General features: G+C 43.3%; 1 protein-coding gene across 4 annotated transcripts in view; it reads left to right on the top strand.

Annotated features, from left to right (window-relative positions):
* LOC140118847 (mitogen-activated protein kinase 14) overlaps positions 1–24,163 on the top strand; it is a 337,108-nt gene that overhangs the window by 170,831 nt on the left and 142,114 nt on the right. For all 4 annotated transcript variants that reach the window (XM_072137220.1, XM_072137218.1, XM_072137219.1 and 1 more), the window contains one exon: positions 8,048–8,119. In XM_072137220.1, coding sequence (XP_071993321.1) covers positions 8,048–8,119 — 72 coding nt within the window. The remainder of the gene's footprint in view (positions 1–8,047; positions 8,120–24,163) is intronic.

The following is a 24,163-nucleotide window of genomic DNA, read 5'->3' on the forward strand; positions in this document are numbered from 1 at the left end:
TTTATGAGCTTCCCACAACCATTGTTTAGTGACATCTGGTGTAACATTTTGATTGAAGAAATTTGATATTTTTATTGAAAGTTCTTCGATTATTGTGGGATCGTCTAACAAACTCTCATTTAATTTCCAGACCCAGTCCTTCGCTTGTGCAGGAGGGAGGGCTAAAGAAATAGATATCAAAGCATGATCCGAGAAAGAGATTGGGAAAATTTTTGCATCTCTAAGGTGTGTCAGAGAGTGGTCTGGCAGAAAGAGATTTTTTGATTGAAAGAGCCTTTATGCACAGATGCACAGTAAAACTTACAGACAGTGTGTGCCATGACGCAGCATGGGCTTTGTACAGAGCACACAAATTAGGATACACTCCTAGCACCTATCCTAACACTATGGCAGAATAAGTGCTACTCTAGCATACTAGCTCAGGCAAACATAAAAACACAAATTTTTCAATTAAAACAGCTAACCTGCAACAGGGGATACAGATGGGAGGGGGGGAGGGAAGGGGGTAAGTTGTCACAGGCCCGAAGCTTTATTGAAAAATATCAGACACATGAGGGAGGTAGGGGTGAAGGAGAGGATGGCAAGTCTTCTTCTTCCTGGATGCCTCCATCTGTGAAGAAAGAGGCAAAGTCCCATAACTCCCTAAATAAAGTCCATGATCAACAAGAAAAAAAAGTCCACAAGAGAAAAATGACGAAGTGGGTTGTCAGTCCTCTTCTTCTAAGTCCACCCTTCTGTCAAGGGAGGCGTAGTCTCTGAGCTGGCTCAAGACTAGCCGGTGACAGTCCTGGATGGACAAAGTTTCTCTGTGAAGGGTGAGGCGCCTCCTGGCGTACCACAAGACGTCTTTGAAGCAGTTCATAAAACGCCAGGCATCCTGGATGGCCCCCACCGTGTGGGTGCCTTGGAACAGGCCATAAAGTGCAGCGTGGCACGTCATGGTGTTCCTGGGCACAGAAAGGAGCAGTTCGTGATCCAGAGCTTTCAACAGGCCCCGAGCAAAAGGGCATTCCCAGAACAAGTGCAATGATGTCTCCTCCACAAAGGGACACTGGGGGCAGTACTGGGTTTTGCTCAGGTTGCGGGCTGCCATAAATGACCGGGTGGGGAGGCCCCCCTGGATGGCCATCCATGACAAATCCTTGTGCCAGTTGTTAAGCCTTTCACACAACATGTTGGACCACACGGTGTCCATGGTGCTGGTGGTCAGCTCCGGAACACACTCCACAATATCCTTGGCTCTGATGACTTTGTGGATAGTTTTAGGCTTCCACAAATCCGGCTTGAGTCCCTCCAGATGTTGATCCCTCACAAATTTCACCGCCCTGGCATAGTACCAGGGAGGATCCCAGTTGTAAGGGAAGGAGCTGTTCCACTTGTCCCAACCAAGCCCCCGCCACAGGGGAAGGAGGAAAAAGCGGGACATGGACTTGCCGGCAGAGTCCCTTGGTGTTCGCAGAGTTCTTCGGACCATGTCACACACAAAAGAGATCCAAAGCAAAGTGGGATGTCGGGGATAACCTTACCCCCCTTGCGAGGCTCCTTGTACATGACAGACCTTTTGACTCTGTCCATCTTTGAACCCCAAACTAACTTAAACACGGTCCTGGTAATGGCCTTGCTGACTCGGCCATGGGCGGCCATGCCTGTGCCGTGTAGTGTAGCACAGGCAGCACCTCGTTACGCAGGACCAATGCTTTCCCCGTGAGGGTAAGCTGTCTGAGGGTCCACAGTCCAATCCATTGGTTTACCTTGGCCAAGCGTTCTTGCCAAGACTTCGTGGCTGCTCCGTCTTTCCCAAACCAAACCCCCAAAACCTTGATGAAGTCTTGTTGGATGGTGAAGGGAAGAGGTGCAGAAGAAGCAGGATGCCAATCCCCGAAGAGCATGACCTCTGACTTCTTGCAGTTGACCTTTGCCCCCAAAGCTTGTCCGAACAGCTCACACTTCTGGGCGAGTTCCGTCACCGAACGCTGGTCTGCGCAGAAGACGGTCACGTCGTCCATGTAGAGCGAGCACTTGACCTCGGCGTGTCCTGGTCCCGGTGCGGTGATCCCTCTGATCTCTCCTCTCTGCCGGATAGATTCTGCGAACAGCTCTATAACACAAACAAAGAGAAGAGGTGAAAGAGGGCAGCCTTGTCTAACCCCTGAAAGGATGGGAAAGGGGTTAGTCTTCCAGCCGTTCACCAACACCGTGCTGCAAATGTCAGAATACATCAGGTTAACATAGGTACAAAACATTTTCCCCAGACCAAGCTTGCGCAGTACTTTACCCATGAATTCATGCGAGACTCGGTCGAAGGCCTTCTCCTGATCAAGGCTGACCAGGGCTGCGCCGATGCGGCGGCTTCTGATGTAATGCACCGTGTCTCTCATGAGGGCTAGACTGTCTGCAATCCTGCGGCCTGGGATGCCGCAGGTCTGGTCCGGGTGGATGATCTTCCATCTGTGACAAAAAAGTAAAGTCTTTTTCATTCGGATGAAGTATTCTCCACGTATCTACTAATTGAAGAGAGTGTAACACTTTTTGTGCTGAGCTTAGGGTACCCTGGGAGAGTGATGACCTACCACTGGATGTATCTAGAGTTCCCCTTCGTTTTGGAGTCAAGAGATGGGCTGTGATATACAATTGGATAATCCCTGTCATATAGCCTAGGGATTTGATCTACACAAAAATGTGTCTCCTGAATAAATGCTATGGAGGTTTTTTGTTTTTTAAGTAGTCGTAGTAAAGAGACCCTTTTCTCAGGTATATTTAAGCCCTTTGCATTCAAGGATTTTATTTGTAGCTGATCCATGTTTATTCAGAAGTCCCTACAGTGTATAATTTAATTAGGCGTCTCTATGTGTGGGGGGTAGGAGCGCCAGGGAGGGACCAACAGGAGGGGGAGAGAAAAGAGAAGAAAAAAAAAATCCAATAAGAGAAAAAAAAAAAATCTAACCCAACTACCTCAACCCACCCACAACCCTCGTGTTACCTACCTCTTAGCCTCTGCTAAACAATAGGTAGGTAGCGCCTATAGGCGCTTAAGTAGAATCCTAAATCATAGGAATACTATCTCACCTGGCCTATTTGGGAGGTGTATTATTTTAAGGCAGTACTAAATTTTTGTGGCCTAATCAGGGCTACGGTCCGGCTCTTACCCAATGCCAAGTCCCCCTCTAAATGTTTAGAACATATGCGTTTTCAGAGCCCCAGTAGGGCATATTCAAAGTGCTTCTACAGGTAGCTTGCTCTCGCTTTCCAGTTCCACCCAGGAAAATGGAGGTAAAAAAAAGGGGGGGGGGGGAAAGGGGAGCGATAGAGAAAAGAGGGGAGAAAAAACAAACAAAAAATAAATATTTTCCCCTCTCTTCCCTTCTCCTTCTCTCCTTCCCCCTTATGTAAAAATAAATAAATAAGTGAATAGACAGAGAGAGGGGATAGGTCTGTTATTTACTTTTCCCAGTTCTTTTTTCCAGTGCAGTTCTACAAACTTGCTTTATTATCTTAATGTTGAAGGGTTTATATTCCCTCTTGCTACCAAACCTGTAGGGAACACCAATTCTTCAAAGAGTCTCCAACTACTTTCCTCGAGATGCATCTCTTACTTTTGGTTCTGTCGAATAGTTAAATAACTTTCTAATATCCCCCTTCGCCCCTATTGCACTATCCCTTATACTTCCATATTTAATTAGTGGGATTTATGTGTTCTCATAGCATTATGTGCTTGTTTACATAAAACAAGTTTATGTGAATTTCTACATTAGAATCTCAATCTCATTGTACATTAATTCATACATTAAACATATTGCAGAACATATATATTATTTCCTTTACATATCTTACATTACCTTAGACATGCCAAACTCACAACCTCCTCATTCCCCCCTCCATATACCCATCTCCCCCCTCTCCCCACCTCTTTATTTACATAGCATAGTTCACTAGTAATTACTAGTGTTTAGTTCATACATTAAACTTAAGTGCTAAACCTGTGAATAATTTCCTTTTAATATCTTACAACACCTTAAATATTCCAATCCCCCTACTACCACCCTTCCCCCATCCATAAGTTTCCCTCTCCCCCTTCCCCCATATCTTCTTTGCATAATTAATTGAAGATTCATAATCTATGCCAGGGATCTAGCCCCTCTTTATGCATATAAGGTGGATATGCTCTCTGCACCATGTTAATATGTATATTTTTTTATGCTAAACGTTAATTCATATATTGTCTCACGTGTGTACAATTTCATTTAAACATCTTATCGTGCTTCAACCCCCCTCCCTCACACTACATCCTCACCCTCCACCCTCCACCCTTACCTCCCCCTCCCCCCATGTCTCCTTAGATAAAATTCATAAATAGGTCAATATAAACTACTGGGATAGCCCATTAACTCTCAACCTCATTGCCATACACGGGTTAAAGGGTGGATACTTTCCCCCAACCTCTACTTAATGTATGTTGCAAGTTCTCTCATCCCCTCTCTACTTCCATTCCTTTGAATAGCAGTAAACAACAAAACATTCCTTATAACAATTATGAGTTCCCCGAGAGGGGTGGAAAAGGAGGGAGAAAAAAAAAATAAAAGAAGAAAGGGAGGGGGCGAAGAAGAGGGGGGAACCCCCAATCCTGAGCTCCTCCTCCTCATCTCTCCCTTTTTAATCATGTCATATTTACACATATAGGCAACCGAAAGTCAAGTTCCCAGGTGGTGCTCAATACCGCAAAAATGTATATAGAAATTTCCACGGAAGAGTCAACTCCCTAAACCGTTCTAGGTAAAGCTGGGGCTATCCATTGATTTGTTTCCGGCTGAACATTACTTGTTGTGTCCCTTCTTATTAAAAGTTGGGTTTCTGAACGCTGTGTGGGGCTAGGGAGAGGGTACATGGTCCAGTCTGGGATCTCTAGGGGCTCAATCCCTAGAAATCTGTAAGCACCCTCCAGATCTGTTGGCGAATAGATTGTAAAGTTCAGGCCATCCCTATGTAAAGTCACACAGAAAGGGTATCCCCATTTATATGTTGCACCAACGTACTTAGCTCTCTATAACAGTGGGCCCAATATTTTCCTTTTTTGTTAATCAGCGTCTTGACATCTGGCAACAGAAAAACACGAGCATTTTCGAATAAAATGGAGCCCTTTTCCCAGGCCTTTCTAAGAATAATCTCTTTTTGTCGGTAGTAATGTTTATATGCAATTAGATGAATACGGTCAATCTCGACAAATGTGTTTTCTGGTTCTCCTAGTATATCATTAAAGATAGCAGTTGCAGCCTCTCTGACGATCTCCTGGTACAGACTCTGGCAACCCCCTAATCTTGATATTTTTCCTCCTGCCTCGATTCTCGAGATTGTCAATTTGCAGTGCCAAATCCTTTATGATATTTGCATGTGTCTGTACCAATGAAAGTGTCTTCGCACATTCTCTACCATGTTCGATATGCTGATGTTGAAATGGCTAATCGCCTCCGAGTTTATAGCCACAGAGGCTCTTACCTCCTCCAATTCGCGTAGACACCTCTCCTCTAGTCGCGTTATTTGGGTCTCTAGTTCATTCCTAGTTGGGAGAGCCCTCAGCATTTCTTTTATTTCGGCAAGAGATATGCCTTGGTCCGCATCACCTGCCAGGGGGTCATTCCATGGCCCCTGTTCATTCATATTAAATGATGGCACCGCTGTCGTCCACTCCACGTCTCCCTGAGAGTCAGGAGTCGGCAGGTCCTGCATAATATTAGCAGCTCCCACTGGAGTTCTCAGCTGTCCCGTGCGAGTCTGTCCACCTCAAGCCGGGGGAGTCTGCGTGCCGCCCACCGAAGATCGGGCAAAATGGGCAATGGAGCTAACCGGTGAGTTCAGTTGCAGATCAGCCTGTCGGCGTCCTCCACGCGGCATGGTATTCCCGGCTCGCCCAGAGTGACAGCGGGCTTCAGCTGTAAGGTGCTGTCTGTCAGAGTGATGTAGGCTGACGGCTCTGGAGCGATCAGCTGGCGGGGATTTCTCAAGGGAGAGCGTGGGACGCCGAGCCTCAGTTCATCTCACATCGTGTTCCGGTCCCGCCCCTATGTCATAAAAGCCCATTTGATAATATTTTCAATGGTATCATTTTAAGGACTGTACAACCTTTTGATCACTTTTTATAGATTTTTTAATATTCAAAAAAAGTGCCATTTTCGACTCGCTATTTTCCATTACGAGGTTAAACGTGTTGAAAAAACGTTAATATATTTTAATAGCTCGGGCGTTTTTGGACGCATCGATACCTAATGTGTTTATGATTTTAACAGTTTTTTTATATTTATGTCAGTTCTAGAGAAAGGGGAGTGAGTTGAATTTTTAGTTTTATTATAATTTTTTTTAAAACTTTTATTTTTATTTTTACTATATTTCAGACTCCCTAGGGTACTTTAACCCTAGGTAGTCTGATCGATCCTATCATATACTGCCATACTACAGTATGGCAGTACATGGGGATTTTCCTCCTCATTCATTACAATGTGCTATCAGCACATTGTAATGAAGGGGTTAAAACGAAACAGCCTCAGGTCTTCGGAAGACCCGTGGCTACCATAGAGACGGATCGCCGCTCCCCGATGACGTCTCCTAGGCATCCTTTTGCGGCTGCCGGCAACAATCGCTGTGATAACACCCTGCAATATTCAGCAAAGATTTACCGGCTATGAAGAGGGCTCAGCCTGTGAGCCCTCTACATGCAGCGGGACCCGACCGCCGCAGTGAATACACGGCAGGCGATTGTGAACCAGTTAATTTGTGATGGAATAGATCCAATACACATGTCTATAGATGCTCTGTGGTAGGATATGAAGTCCGGCATCCCAACCCCTCCTGTCATCTTGGGTTGCATAAGAAGACTTCTAATGCGTGGGAGGAAACCTGGCCATATAAAGTGGCGAGCCAATTTTTGGAGGGACCTAAAGAAGGATCAAGGAATGTCCATGGGTACAGTCTGAAATGAGTATAGGAGTCGGGGTTAAATATCCATTTTCAGTAAATTAATTCTCCCAAACCAAGAAAGATCTAATGGTTACCATTTGGATAGGTCGCTAGCTATAGCTTTCAGTAACGGTTCATAATTAAGGGAGTATAAACGGGAGAGATCTGAGGAAATGTGGACACCCAAATATTTGCCCAACGGAAAGGAAAGATTGAAGCCAGATGTGACGCCTCCGAAGGCGGGAGGGACAATTTCAGGATCTCCGAGTTCTGCAGATTAACTTTAAGATTACAGTTTCCCGAAGGTTTTAAACTCCCTTTTACATTTTTTTACTTGAACAAGTGATCATTTGATTGCTTGTTCAAAATAATACACTGCCATACTGATGCATAGCAGTGTATCACAGAGTCTGCCTATGCAGATAGCAGGATTTACTTATTAATGAAAATTTGGTATCTCTCTTCCAAGAATATCGGAAAGCATTGGGGTATAGGGCAAGGCTCAGAATTATTTTTTTACAATGAAAAGATAAAATATGAAATAAAACAAGATAACTAGCTGCAGAAATTGAAGGCTTTTTCGTTTGTAGGCACGGTCATTTCAGCTTTAATTTTACCCTTCTTAATGACCAATTTTTTACCAGTGGAATTGAGTAAATTATGGCTCACATTGAATGTGGAAATACTTCTGAAATTTGTCTTAGTCTGATTTTTTTTTTTGACATGGTAAAACACTGGTATTTTAACAGGAGATATATAGCACTTTGTAACTGTAATGAAGAACATTGCTATTGCATCTTTATGGCTGTGAAACTCCACTCTAAAAAGAGCAGTGAGTTTGTGGTTCGTGTAAATAGTCTCAGGTTGGGTTATAACTATTACCTAGCAGAAGCTTTGTGAAAGTGCTGAAAAAAAGTCTTGGCATAAAATAGCGGTGGAGCATTTCTTCCAGAAAGAATTATCCTGTCTTTTATCTGCAAGCATATATATTTTGTTATATTTACCAGACTCTTTCTTTTTATGGGGTGTATATGTATGACAAAAATATAATCTTTACTTATTGTAAATGTGTTTATGGATCTTTTTTAATGTTCTTTTTCAGTGGATATCTGGTCTGTAGGCTGTATAATGGCGGAGCTCCTGACAGGCCGAACTCTTTTTCCAGGCACAGATCGTATCCTTTAAAACTTAAGTAATATCAGGATGACAAATTTCCCTGCCACCCCTCCCTTCCTTGTTTTCTATTAATCAGGTTTGTGTTGGCTCACTTTTTCCCACTAAGGCAAAGTAAACACATGTTTGGTAGGTTCTATTACATATTAATAGATGAAAATATAGCACGGTACCCCACATATTGATTTCTAGCTATTAATAATGGATGTGTAATAGAATTTACCGGAAGATTCATTTAAGTTTTTGGGAGAAGGAAGTTTTCTAATTTCTCACAGCAATAAGAATGAAAGTTAACAGTACAGGATTCCATAATTAACTAAACTTTATAGTTGTCCGTGATTATAAAGTGCAGACAACACTTGGCATGTGCAGTAGCTGGCACTCAAAATGTTATTACTATGAAACGGTGTGTTCAAACCTTCTTTTTCCCAAATGTTGGACGAATTGCTGATGTGTACACACACATTGGTATATCTTGCATTGTTCTGTTGTAAGTATACAGTAAGACATTAATTAAATGAATAGTAGCACTCCCAAGTGGGTTGTCTATAAGATTTTTTATTTGCTCAATATCTTTTGTATCCTAGGTCCAAAAAGAAAATCATTAAATAATATAGGTAAATGGTACGGCACAGGAAAAAATCCAACATGAACAAATTAAAATAGAAATAAAAACATTTTATTGTATAGCATTACAAGATGTCTGTATGCCCTTAATTTTAATTCATGCTAAAACCTGTCTACTGAACCACATATGAATTGTCACTTCTTAATAATTCTCAAAAATGTTTATAAAAAGATACAATGTTCATATGTAAATAGCAAGGGCCCTTGCTTAAAATTACAATATTAAAAAATACAAAAAAGCACCAAACTCTTAGTCTCATATGCAATATGGATCCTCCTTTTAGGGAGAAAACCGTCTATACTGCATATTATCAATATTATGTTAAATCAGCCTCTCGTGTGACATGGGAGAGGGAGGTGGCGAGGACGTGCATAATTAGAAGCCCAGAGCGCCGCACATAGTGTCCCCGTGCTCCATGCTTCTAATTAGAAGTTTCTTTTCTCTGTGATCCTGGCGTGTGAAGACTAGCGGTGAATAGCGCCAGGATCAAGGTGGAGAGGAGTGGAGGTGAGTATGAATAGGTTTTTAATGTTATCTATGTGGTTGATTTTGTTTAAAGGAAATCTACCATTTGTTTTTATGCATTACACATACCTTGAGAATGCTGTAGCTACACTGATGCAGAAACATATATTGCTAAACCCCTGAACTTAGTGGTTTCGTTGGAAAAAAACAATTTTTTTACATGGCCTGTAATAGTGTTCATTCATAAAACCTATCGGTGCTATTTTTAGCAAGAGAGAGGCTCAAAGCTAAAACGAATGGATGTAACATGGGGACATGAAAAATACACAAATTTTGGCAGATGATAGTAAAAATTATATACTGTATATACTCATGTATACACCGAATCAATTAAAAAAAAAATTACATACTCTTCTCTATGCTGTATTACCTGGCAAAGACTCGTCCATGTGATCTGCCGGCCGGCCGGCAGATCACGTGGGCACGTCTCTTTCTGCTGTTACAGCAAAGAGAAGAAAGAAGAGGAGCCACAGTGACCGGAGCATTGGGGTGCTGCATTTAAGCATTGAAGGTGAGCATTTAAGGTTTTTTTGTGTTTGGCAAACTGCGGGCGGGCGGGCTGGTTGTATACTACATGGAGTGGCTGGCTGTATACTACATGGGGGCTAGCTGTATACTACATGGCTGGCTGTATACTACTGGTGGTTGGCTGGCTGTATACTACATGGGGATTGGCTGGCTGTATACTACATGGGGGCTGGCTGGCTGTATACTACATGGGGGCTGGCTGGCTGTATACTACTGGGGGCTGGTTGGCTGTATACTACTGGGGGCTGGCTATGTACTGGGAGGCTGTGACCAATGCATTTACCACCCCCGGCTTATACTCGAGTCAATAGGCTTTCTCAGTTTTGTTGGTAAAATTAGGGGTCTCTGCTTATACTCTGGTCGGCTTATACTCGAGTATATATAAATATTTTATGTAAAACTGACAAATAAAAACATCAATATAAATATGACGCACTTCATAAGAATAAAAGCAGATAATACCTGCACTAAATAATTCATATCGTCTCAAGGTACCTATTAGAATCGCACCTCTAACTTTAATAGGAGCTACAAAGGAGATGGACAATGGAATTGCAAGTACCACCACTGACTTTCTTTTTTCGAACAATGAAACCAAAAGAATGAATTTATTATTTATTTATTTATTTAATGAACTCAAAGATACAATGAAAGATAAACTCATGCATGAAGTTGACATTATATTCCTAGATAGTTATTTAAAGGAAAAGGTTGCACCTAGGGGTCTTAGAATTAAGTTCCCCTCTACTTTCCCCACAGACCAGACTTATACGCAACAATGGGAGATAGCATTAGATAATTGCTCTAAAATATAAATACAAATTATCTGGGAAAAAAGGAATACATTGTATACAGCAGCCAAGCACAAAACCCTCTTTTTACAACATCAGCTATCCATCTTTGATACACACACACATTTTACCCACATTTGTCAAAACAGAGCTGGTAGAATACAGATAACGGAACCAGACATCATCACCAGAAAAACTAATAATTTAAATAGAGGGAACTATAGAATAAGACCTAAGCCGAACCAGACAGACCGAACCAAGCACGATGGAGAACACACAAACTGATTCCACCAAGGAGATAACCAAAAACTACCCCTCCAAAAAACACAACCATAGCAGATTTTTTTTTTCCGGGGAATCGGAGGCAGCTCTACAAGCCAACAAACCGGTCTTTCACCAACTGCACTCACAACATCCCAGCCTCCACCACCCACACAAAAGCAACTGAATTCAATAAATGGTGTGATGCGGCCCTACCGTGTCGCAAACACACTCTTCCAGGATCAAAAGTACACATTTCGATACAGAGTCTATAACTAACATTACCATTCATCCAGTCGACAATTCAGTCATTCTAGACCACTTTCTAAGTAAACCTATAGTATCGGTACTGTTCCTAGAACCACTTTCCATGCACATAATAAATGATTCCACTAGAATAATAGAAAGTCCGGTGTCCGTCATACATGGGAAAGATTTTTTTATGCACCACCCCACAAAAACACACGAGACTAAAAACTCTCACACCCATAAAATTAGAAGGAAAGGAAAAAGGGGAGGCAAAAAGAGTAAAGATTTCATATGGCATCTTGCTCTTAGAAAAAGGGCTCTCTTTCTGTCCCACCAACAACGTCAAATGTTTAGACACATTTTTGGACCTCCAGAATTGTATAAGAAAACTCAAGAGATCTATTAAGAGACTTTTTTTATCCAACAAGATAGACAGCCTAATACAATTGAACAGAATATGACAACAGATCCATACGTACACATGGAAGTTCAGCCTCAGAGTACTTTTTAACCTATCCATAATCGGAGCCATGTCATAAAAACTTTTCATGTTCTGGTCCATAATGACCTTCAAGAATTAAACAAAAACAAAATTAAAAAGAGGTGGAAATACCCATATACTAAAAAAGGTATAACATAACCCCATACATATAATCTATCCAGGGAAGAATCCATAGCCCTTAAACTGTTAGCTCAAAACATGAACATTGTCTTTCAAGCAGCAGATAAAGGGGTTGGTACTGAAATTCAGGACTTTGCTGACTACGAATCGGAAGCGGGACTCATCCTATCCGATGAAACATATTATCGAACTCACGGACGACCTGTTCCCACAACTTTAGAAAAACTACCAAGAATTCATTAAATAGTAGGCCAAAATGGGCCTCCTTGCAAAGAAATTAAGTCTTACTTCTCCCCCCGGTCGCCCTATCATTTCAATCACCAATTGTCTCACTAGCAATCTATCACACTATCTAGACTTGTTCCTACAAAAATATGTAACAAAGATGAATAGCTCAGGGATTTGTCCCAGTTGACTAGTGTCCTAAACCGAATTTCATGGGAAGAGGATTTTATACTGGCCACTCTTGATGTCACAGCACTATACACCAATATTGAACATTCCGTTGGTTTAGCATGCATTGATATTATTCTCTACATATCCAAAAACAATTTCTACTAGATGGCCTTTACTTTATACTTAATAACAACTACTTCACCCATGGCAAACATATATTCCATCAGCAAAAATCAGCCATATGGACTTAAGTTGCCCCTTCTTATGCCAACCTGTTTATGCAAATGTTTGAAAACATATTTATTGTGCTGGAGATTACACATCTAGGGAAACTTAAATAATATAAAAGATATATTGACAACCTGTTCATTGTTTTGCCGGGGCGACAACACCACCCTTCAGCAATTATGTACAAAAATTAAAATAAAACAACTATTGGGGACTTGTTTTTACTCCAAACTACAATACAAAACAAGTGGAATTCCTGAACCTTGTAATAGGACACAACGGGAATAAATTCGCCACCGAAACATTTTTTAAAAATGTACATATGAACAGTTACTAAGATTATAGAAGTAATCTCCACAAAAAGAAACTGCTTCGATACCCAAACCAACAATGCCTTGTTTTAGTGAAGTGGTTCAAAGAGAAAAAATATCCCAATAAGATTATTGTTGATGCCTTAAAAAGAGCAAGCCAATTCAGCCAAATGGAAAGTCTCTTTCCAAAAAACACTAACAAAACAGAATCTTCCTATCAATTTACATTTATTACCACATTCAGTAAAGACATCCAAAACATCTTGGGCATCCTGAAAAAAGCACTGGAACATCATCAAATCCGGTGCTAGAAACCAATATCGTACCGGACAACATATCATGTAAATACAGGAGGGCCCCAATAATATAAAAACGTACTAGCCCCCAGCATCCTCAAACAGTACAAATTACCTACAGTACCTACCTCTAACCAAAAAGGTAGTTTTGAAATTTTTTTCAGCTTCCAGTACACGGCATGGAATATTAACCCCTTATCACCGACACTAGTTTTCAGCTCAATGACCAGACTCGATTTTTCGAATCTGACATGTATCACGATAATTGGTTAGAACTTCGGAACGCTTTAAGATATCCAGGTAATTTTGAGATTGTTTTCCCGTGACACATTGTACTTCATGTTAGTTGTAAAATTTAATTGATAAGTTTTGCGTTTCGTTCTGAAAAAAAATCAAAATTTGGCAAAAGTGTGTAAAATTTCTTAATTTTCAAAGTTTGAAATGTTTTGCTTTCCAGCGAGGAAATAAAACTACCCAAAAAGCTTTATAATTTCTGGAATGTCTGGTTTTTTTTTGTTCGGAAGATATTTTAGGATGTTATGAGGCGCAGAACTTTAGGTGCTTTCATGAAAATCGCCAAAACTCACATTTTGAGGGACAACTCAGCTTCCAACTGACTTTAAAAGGCCTATATGATAGTATAACCCCATAAATTACCCCACTGTAGAAACTTCGCCACTCAACGTATGTAAAACAACTTCTATTAAGTCTATTAACCCTTTAAGTGTTTCACATGGGTTTAAAAACTTTAGAATTTTGGGGGAAAATGCATTAATGTAGGCCAAAACTGACAGTTTCATAATGAATGAAATGATGAAACGCTCTGCAAAGTTTGATGCCCAATTTCTCTTGAGTCTACTGATACCCCATATGTGGTAGTAAACTTCAGACGAGGCCGGGCATAGGATCAAAGCAGCGCCATTCACAGCAGATTTCTATTGTCCCAATGTGAAGGCTATAAAATTTACACTGGACATATGAGGGCTTATTATTTGCAAGGTGAGAAACACTTGTAAAAATAATTCATTTGGGGGGTCTATAGCTTATTCATGAGATTTTATTAACTATTTAAAGGGGACACAAACAAAATCATACATTTTTATTTAGCATTTTTAGCACTTTTTTCCCCCCTGCTGATCATAATGTAAAAATATTACCCGTATATACTCGAGTTTTAGCCGACCCGAGTATAAGCCGAGGCCCCTAATTTTACCACAAAAAACTGGGAAAACCTATTGACTCGAGTATAAGCCGAGGGTGGGAAATGCATTGGTCATAGCCTCTCCAGTATGAAGCCAGCCAGCCCCTGCCCCAGTGTATATAGCTTGCCAGCCCCTGCCCCAGTGTATATAGCTTGCCAGTCCCTGCCCCAGTGTATATAGCTTGCCAGTCCCTGCCCCAGTGTATATAGCTTGCCAGCCCCTGCCCCAGTGTATATAGCTTGCCAGCCCCTGCCCCAGTGTATATAGCTTGCCAGCCCCTGCCCCAGTGTATATAGCTTGCCAGCCCCTGCCCCAGTGTATATAGCTTGCCAGCCCCTGCCCCAGTGTATATAGCTTGCCAGCCCCTGCCCCAGTGTATATAGCTTGCCAGCCCCTGCCCCAGTGTATATAGCTTGCCAGCCCCTGCCCCAGTGTATATAGTCTGCCAGCCCCTGCCCCAGTGTATATAGCCCCCCTTCCCCGTCGTGCAGCACAACAATACCGGATGGATCGCACAGAAGATCTACGGGTGCCGCCAGAAAGGCGAGTTTTGATTTTATTTATTTTTTTTTACTCGAGTATAAGCCGAGTTTGGGTTTTTCAGCACATTTTTTGTGCTGAAAAACTAGGCTTATACTCGAGTATATAAGGTATATCTTTATTCTCTGGTTCACTACGATTGCTGTGATACCTCATTTATATAGGTTTTCTTATCTTTGCTCAATTTTACTGAGCAAAACCAATATTTTAAAAAAATGCATTGATTTTACTATTGACAACTTTTCAGGGCCATAGCTTCTGTATTTTTCTCTTGTCAGATCTGGTTGAGGGCTTATTTTTTGCGAAAAGTTCTTTTCAGTCGTATCATATTAAAGCGCATAACTTTTTTTGATCACTTTTTAGAACATTTTTTGTTATGGTGTTTGATGGAAAATTATATATTACGGGAAGTTTTTGGTGCTTTTTTTTTTACATCGTTCACCAAACAGGTTCAATATTGATTTAGATTTATTGTACAGATAAATACGGACGTGGTGATACCAAATATGAACGTTTTTTGGTGTTTTTGTGTTTTATATACTTTATTTGCATTTTATGTGCAACTGGGGAGATTATGGGACTTTTATTTCATTTAATTAGTATTATAAAATGATTTTTCCTTTTTTTTTTTTTTAACATTTTTTTACACATTCCATATTTGGTGTTCATCCGATCGCTTGTTCAAACCCTTACACTGCAATACACTTGCATTGTTGCTCAGTTGATTACAGCTGGGTCCTGCCAGGAAGGCAGAACCCGGCGAGAATAGGAGCTGGGAGCCTCGGGGAACTCGCCGGACCCCCGGGCCGCAGCAGAATTAATCGGAACCTCCGGGGGGGGGGGTGTCCGATCCACGGGGACATACTAACACGCCACGGTCATGCTTGGGATCTGACCGGGATCTGAGTTTTTTCTGATCCCAGACATTAGTGCCGGGTTTGGGCTTTGACATCACAGCCCGACACCGGCACGAGCGAGACCTGGTGTCCCAAAATCATCTTCTGACGCGCCGCCGTAGAAAGGCGTCGTGTCAGAGGAAGTAGCCTTAATGACCGCCGTAGAATCCCGATAGGGCGGTCATTAAGGGGTTAAATACAGTCACTTTGAAGTGCAATTTGTTACGCAAAAAATAAGCCATAACACAGCTCTTTATGTGGAAAAATAAAAAAGTTATAGATTTTTGGAGTGAAAAATGGAAGTGAAAAAAAAAAGGGGCAGGTCATTAATTTCATATTTATATTGATGTTTTTATTTCTGTTTTATATACAATATTTATATATTATATATTTTTCTGTATTTTCATGTCCCCTCGATTCGTTTCGATTCTCTCTCTTGCTAAAAATAGACCCATCGGTTGGCATGGATTTGGTTTTATGAATGAACACCATTACACGCCATGTTTTTCTTTACATTTTGATGTCATGCTGAAGCTACACATACCTCACGCGCGCTAAAAGGAAGAGCCCAGTCTGGGCTCAAAACGCGTGTTACAAAGCTATTTTGAGGAAGAGCCCAGTCCGGGCTCGAAAAAAGTATTACAAAGCTATTTAATAAAGAAACCTGATCACAAAAAAGGGTTTAGTCTGAGTGATTGGCGGCATGAAATACCCTCAAAATCTCCATCTACCCATTTAACCTTCTTCCTTTGCAAAACTGTTGCCATGAAGCCCAGGAGGGCCACCTAAACCACTTAAAAAAACCAAAGTCAAAGCTGTTTCACGTGTTGTACCAACTGTACTACCGAGAAAGGTGAGCACAATTCCAGTAAAGTATAAGCATCTTGAGGCTACAGTGGGGGAGGGACCAGGCTCAGGACTATGAGGGGAGAAGTGCAGGCTGCTGTTGCTGACACTGTAGGAGCAAATGCCGAAGAGCTGAGTGTGTCCCATCTAATGCCTCTGCTATGGTTATGTGTCTCATGCATGTAATGTTTGTATTATAGTTATGTTGCGGAGCTTTGGGCCTCATGCATGCAATGTGGCACATTTACTTTGCGCCAGTTTTCTGTCTGACTTTGCCCATTCTTTCTAGTGCAAACTGCTTGCACAGGCATTTAAGAAATGTTTGCACCACAAATTACGGGGCGTTCCGGTGCTCTGTCGGACCTTGCAGCAGATTTAACATGCAAAGTCTGACAGAATTGTTAAAGGTGCAAAATAAAAAGTCATGCCCTCTGTCCGGGCAATGCAGGGGGCGCCAGATCTCCTGAATTTGGCGCCCCCTGCACACTTGACAGGTAACTGCACATAGTGCACACTGCACTGTTCTTGGTAAATGTGCCCCAATGTGTGTGTAATAGTCATGTATCAGAGCCACCAAACCACCAATTATGTTTTGGGGTCACTGCAACATGGGGAACTCTATTGCGAGGTCACGGCATTAGAACCACTAAACTAGAGCATCTGGGAAATAGTTATTGGACTGTTAGCTGAAACTGTGTGGCACTCCTACAATATATAGACTGATTTAACTATGCAGTATAGATGGTTTTCTCACAAAATTAGAGGATCCATATTACCTAAGAGTTTGGTGCTTTCTTTTACTTTTTATATTGTTATGGTAATCAAGGGCCCTTGCTTATTCACATGTTGACGTTGTATCTTTTAATAAACATTTTTGAGGATAATTTGAAAGTGACCATTCATATGTGGTTCAGTAGACAGGTTTTAGCAATGTGTTCTATCCTATTTAAAATTGCAAATAAGGGTATTCAGTCATCTTGCAATGTTATACAATGTTTTTATTTCTATTTCAATTAGTTTATGGATTTTTCTGGCGCCCCATTACCTACCTACACAGTAAGACATGCCTTCTTCCCCTGACTGCAAGAGAAGAAGCAAACACAGTCGGCATACAGTGATTTGCTTCTGCTGATGTCCAGGATGTCTCCCTTCTGACATAACTTTCTATGTACCTATACACAATTGCAACAGTAGGGTAAACTCCAGGTTAATGTAGGATGTGCAAGGATGCAATTGTTTTTGTGTAACTTGTGGGTTCGAAAGATAAGGTTGGCTGAGATGGCAGTTTGTGCTGCATATCCTATGACAAGCCCCCCTATGACTTTTTAACTTTTTTTTTTTATGACAAAGATGGTCATTTGGTCACTTCTAGAATTTGCTGACTATTTTAGAAACTATTTTGTATTTCAGCTAGTTATGGATGATTTATGGTTTCCAATGAGATTTGTTTAACCACTTCATGACTACCATATAGATGTATATGGCTCTCTGCCAAACACAGAAACAGCACTGTTACATTGGAAAGCAGGGACCCCTTGCATATATTTTACTATATTGCAAGGAGTCTTGTGCTTGACACCGCTCAGTCCGTATATACTGGAATATAAGCCTACCTGAGTATAAGCAGCCAGCCTGCCCCCATGTAGTATGCAGCCAGCCTGCCCCTGGTAGTATGCAACTAGCCTGTCCCCGGGAGTATGCAGCAAGCCAGCCTGTCCCCGGGAGTATGCAGCAAGCCAGCCTGTCCCCGGGAGTATGCAGCAAGCCAGCCTGTCCCCGGGAGTATGCAGCCAGCCAGCCTGTCCCCGGGAGTATGCAGCCAGCCAGCCTGTCCCCGGGAGTATGCAGCCAGCCAGCCTGTCCCCGGGAGTATGCAGCCAGCCAGCCTGTCCCCGGGAGTATGCAGCCAGCCAGCCTGTCCCCGGGAGTATGCAGCCAGCCAGCCTGTCCCCGGGAGTATGCAGCCAGCCAGCCTGTCCCCGGGAGTATGCAGCCAGCCAGCCTGTCCCCGGGAGTATGCAGCCAGCCAGCCTGTCCCCGGGAGTATGCAGCCAGCCAGCCTGTCCCCGGGAGTATGCAGCCAGCCAGCCTGTCCCCGGGAGTATGCAGCCAGCCAGCCTGTCCCCGGGAGTATGCAGCCAGCCAGCCTGTCCCCGGGAGTATGCAGCCAGCCAGCCTGTCCCCGGGAGTATGCAGCCAGCCAGCCTGTCCCCGGGAGTATGCAGCCAGCCCCCGGGCTGAGCATCAGGGCCTCCGAAGGGCGAGTATATACCATGAATTTATTTTTTTTATTGACTCGTGTATAAGCTGAGGTGAGGTTTTTCAGGACATTTTTTAATGCTGAAAAACTCGTTTTATACACGAGTATATACGGTATGTCTGACCAGAACAGTCATGTTAAGCCAACCTTGCAACTTTGAAGAGGGATGTAAAGTGATATGCCTACGCAATTCCTAGCAGAATTTTCTGCAAAAACTGATTGCCGCATATACAGTTATATATGTTTTAAAGGGGTATTCCTGGAATTTGCATAATTCAGATTCAAATATGAGCTTATATGTAATTAGTTGTTATTTAAAATTTGTCTCCCCTTAACAGAAAAATGCTGTTGACATACACAGTACGAGATAATGAAGAATTAAAATGCTACTGGCCCTTTAATCAGTCCATTTATTTCCTCCACACAGAGAAGACACAGGACAGAAAATGGCCGCTGGTCACATGTCCTGCACCTTCCTGGGCAGGTCATGTGATCACCACTATTTTTGTCTGCAGTCGGTTGGTTGCAGTGCATCCAGTACGGCCAGAGTTTTGGTGATGGCAGTTAAACAATATAACTATGTTTACAGAGCAAGAAAACCTGTTACTGAGAATTAAAGGAGTATTGTAGTTTCCAGAGACGGCCATCTTGGTTAACTATTTAAGCTCCATTTTATGATTAGCCCCCTCCCGACTTTATTGCAGCAAATTTCTAGCACCGATCGCGGGTGTTTTCCCGACGATTGCCGGCGGCTTCACGACGATTGCCACGGATCGGCGCTCCCCATGACGTCATCTTCTGAAGACCCAAGGCTTTCTCATTTTAACCCAATCATTACAATGTGCTATTAGCAAATTGCAATAAATGAGAATCACCGTGTACGAAAATGCTCGATCTATCAAAATATAATAACGGTTTTTCACTACGGTTTTACCCCGTAACTAGAAATTGCGCCCAAAGTCAAAAATGCCACTTTTTTGCCATTTTGAAAAATATTCAAAAAATCAATAAAAAGTGATCAAAAGGTGGCACAGTCCTAAAAATGATAGCGATAAAAGGCCATCAAAAGTCGCAAAAAATTACACCACACACAGCTCCGTACACCAAAGTATGAAAAAGTTATTGGCGCCAGAAGATGTCAAATTTTTTTTTTTTTAAATATAGGAGTTTTTAATTTTTGTAAATGTATGAAAACATTATAAAACCTATACAAATTTGGTATCCCCATGATCGCACCGACCCAAAGAATAAAGTAGACGGGGCGTGGCTTGGCAATGGCGGAGTGAGGACGCGTCCTGCATGAGCTCCCGTCCCACAGGCACCATTACCCGCGATCCTGCTAATCACCCGCTGCCGATCATGTCTTCAAGGAGGGGGAGGAACACAGGAAGGCTGGTGACACCCGTCGCCTCTCGCTCGGCGGCTGCCGGCCTGGAGCGTTATCTCCAGCTGCAAAGCGCGGCCTCCTCTCCGGCATCCCACCATGTGTGCCCAATATGGCGCCCGTACACAGCCCCCGCTCCGCTGATTCACGCCCGGCTCCGACACCACCACAGGCCGCGCCGACCGGGGAGCAAGGCTTGGACACCCTGCAGCCACAGGTACGAGGCACCCAGCAGCCCTCCCAATGCTCTCCTCAGGAGAACCCCTGGGCCAAACACCACTGCATCCTGAGGCCTCTATGGGCACAATAAAGCAGGCCCAGACCCCAGAGCCAGGGGGAGATATGACCCAGGCACCTATGATTACGGGGGTTAACCCCTTGCCGTCTGAATTTCAGCTATTGAGAGAACTGATCCAAGCCCTCCCTACTAGGCAAGACCTGGACTCTGTTGTTCAGAGGTTTGAGCTTTCACAACACCAGGCCTTAGAAGAGGTCAAAGAGGAACTTGAGGAGGTCAGTGCTCGCACTCTGAATGTTGAAAATGCATCTGTGGCGCTAGATGCCCGTGTCACTGCTATGGAGATAGAGATGCAACAGTCCAGAGCACATATCCAGCATTTGACCCTTTTATTAGATGATCAAGAACATACGCTTAAAGGGCGTGCCTGAACGTCAAACAGATGACAACCTATCTGAGAGAGTAACGCAGAACTTCTGTTTGACAGGATACACAGAGTTTCCAGAATGTCCGCCGCTGAGTCTGGGACTCCCAGAGATGTCTTATGCCGTTTGCACTACTTCACAGATGAGGAGAAAATAATGTGTGCAGTCTGGGGCCTTGAAGATTTGCAAGCAGATGGTTCGGATATACATATCTACCCAGATGTTTCTGCCCGCACCCTGAGCATGAGACGCTTGCTGCAACCTCTTCTTAATCGTATAAAAGAAACCGGCACTTCATACAGATGGGGCCACTCTTTCCACCTTAATGAATCTCCGTTCTTTCTGAGGAGCCCTGATGACCTTACCGATCTTTTTCGCTTCTTGAACATACCTCCAATTTCCGTTCCTAATTGGCTTGCAACGGATCTATCCAGAGTGCCCCTGCTACAATCCCGCCGACGAAGTACTACTGGACGTGGGAGGCGTTCTTCAATTGAGGACACATTGCCACCAGCTTTATCTCCTCAACCTTCTGAAACTGCTCCAATGGGCCCGGACTTGTCAGTGAGCCTACCTATGGAAGCCTGATGCCCTCCCATCCTCTCGTATGCATGGTGGTCAGGTATCGGCACCTAGTGCCACATATTGGACTTATGACTACATGCTTATTTAAACACAATTTGTTATTCTTATGTCTATGACACTGAAGACGTAACGTAAGAGATATCTGGGTTGCACTTATACTTAAGGGGTTTTTTTTATACGGTTTGGGAATCAGTTGTTATGACATTGCTATTGGGGCACTTTAATGGTGTATTACTCTTTCATGCAATTGCAAGATTTAAGCAAAACTGAGCGACACTGCCATCTAGTGACCAATACCTATAATTACTTATACAGACATTATGTTTGCTACATTTAGACCCCAGAGGTTAACCGTTGAATACAGATTATTTGATGTCATGTTGCTTGTCTACATTTGAAGGTTCTGTTCACCCTGGGAGGTTGCTTATCAAATTTAGCCTCAATTACGCCTTCCTACCCCAAAGTATTGGGGTTGTGATAAAGGTGCCTCACAGGTCTAAGTGCCCACTAAGGCACGAGATTTGAACATAATACCTCCCAGTGTGTGACACACCCATATCATTCTGTTTCCCAAAAGTTAATAGATGTTATGGAAGATAATTGTAGGAATTAAGTACTGAGCCTCTCCCACCAGCCTTTAGTCTTAATACTACACCTAAAGGCGGGTGAGAGAAGTCGATCGCTCTCAGTTAGAAATGGTTTTTATATGCCTGTTTGCACTGGAGCACTGCCACTCTTTCTCCTCTGGACAAGGGGAGTTGTTTCCCTGGTCTTACCCTCCAGGGATTTAGGGTTTGACTCTTTTTTTTAATTTTCTCCTTCATATCTTTTTCCCGTTTACCCAGCTCTCTCCCGCCCCGGGTGTAATTCTTTCCCCACTCTCTCTTACCCTACTCCCTCCCCTATCCTAGATCGATCTTATTCCCCTTCCCACTATGGCGGCGTCTAGGTCAGGGGGTAACCAGGACAAGCTAACACTTGGCTCTCTCAACGTGAAGGGACTTCACAGCCCCAAGAAGAGGTCCATTCTATTTAATATGCTTAGGGAAAATCCAAATTGCCTTTATACAGGAAACTCACATCAGTGTGACTAGGCCATACAACTTCACAGATGGGAGATACCACAGCTATACCAATGACCCGAGAGCGAGAGGCACCTCAATCAACTCATGGCACGACTCGGAGGGGAGGATGGTCATGGTTAAGGGCAAAATAGCAGACAATATGTATATGTTGGCCTCCCGGTATCTGCCTAATACAGGGCAAGCCCAAGCCCTGTCTTCTTTCTTAGACCTCATAGAAGAGGTCCAAACTCCAAACCAAAGTCCATATAATCATCCCAAAGTGCCAACACGTCTATTTAGCCTAAAATCACACCATACCACTCTATAAGGGACATATAATACTGCTACATGATGACCATTACCAGTACAACAAGATAAATACCACCATACTGATAATAAACAGACCACTAAAGAAAGTCCAACATCACTAATTATATCACAAAGCAGGAGCAAATGCAGCGGAGAACACTACCCCCATCCAGTGAGGAACACTACCCCCATCCAGTGAGGAACACTACCCCCAACCAGTGAGGAGCACTACCCCCATCCAGTGAGGAACACTACCCTCATACAGTGAGGAACACTACCCCCAACCAGTGAGGAGCACTATCCCCATCCAATGAGGAACACTACCCCCATCCAGTGAGGAACACTACCCCCAACCAGTGAGGAGCACTACCCCCATCCAGTGAGGATCACTACCCCCGTCCAGTGAGGATCACTACCCCCGTCCAGTGAGGATCACTACCCCCGTCCAGTGAGGATCACTACCCCCGTCCAGTGAGGATCACTACCCCCGTCCAGTGAGAAACACTACCCCCGTCCAGTGAGAAACACTACCCCCATCCAGTGAGAAACACTACCCCCATCCAGTGAGAAACACTACCCCCATACAATGAGGAACACTACCCCCACCCAGTGAGGATCAGGCAGGTGAATTTACCATCAAATCACCACATGACACATGTCTGTGGCCACACACACATACATCTATATACTGCCCTTGGTCTGGAGCTCTGGGCACCTGTGCCATAGCACAGTGACAGGAGAACTGGACCAGGGGCAGAATATATGTGGTCACAGACATGTGTCATACAGGGCAGTTTGGGACACTAAACAATAAGCACCTACAGTTGTTCAGTGTCCCAAAGCTGCCTGCCTGCTGCCTTTGTAATGCACACAGAGCAGCTCCTGCCCTCCTGCTGCACTCCTCTGTACTCACTGTGCACAGGCTGCTGCGTGGTCCCGCTGTTCTCTCTCTCCTCATGTTCCCGGGCTGAAGGGAGAGGGGGAGGGAGTGGAGGGGCGGGCACTGACCTGCTGCTGTGTCTCTAGGCAGCACTAATGAGCACAGAGCAGGTCAGACGCAGCCTTCAGTGAAAGAGATCACTGGAGCTCTCGGCGATCGGCAGCTTTTCCTGCCTGCCGGGAGTTCTAATGATTTATATATAGACAGCAGGGGAGATGGTGCCATAGGTTCGCCACCACTGCTCTAGACCCCAGCATTGACACTTCCTCAGGATCCTAATCCATGTCACAGCATAGTCTGCGTAGGACTATTACATAACCATCAATTGACAGACACCTGGAGACTAATGCACCCACGGGATAAGGACTACACGTTCTACTCCTCTGCACACGATATGTATTCCCGTCTAGATTATTTCCTCATTTGCCATTGAGACTTGGGTACCATGCAATTGATAATATCACCTTCTCAGACCATGCCTTAATCTCCTTGGTAATTGATCTCCCTGACTTGTCTGACTT

This window comes from Engystomops pustulosus, chromosome 2, assembly GCF_040894005.1.
Source record: "Engystomops pustulosus chromosome 2, aEngPut4.maternal, whole genome shotgun sequence".
Taxonomy (NCBI): domain Eukaryota; kingdom Metazoa; phylum Chordata; class Amphibia; order Anura; family Leptodactylidae; genus Engystomops; species Engystomops pustulosus.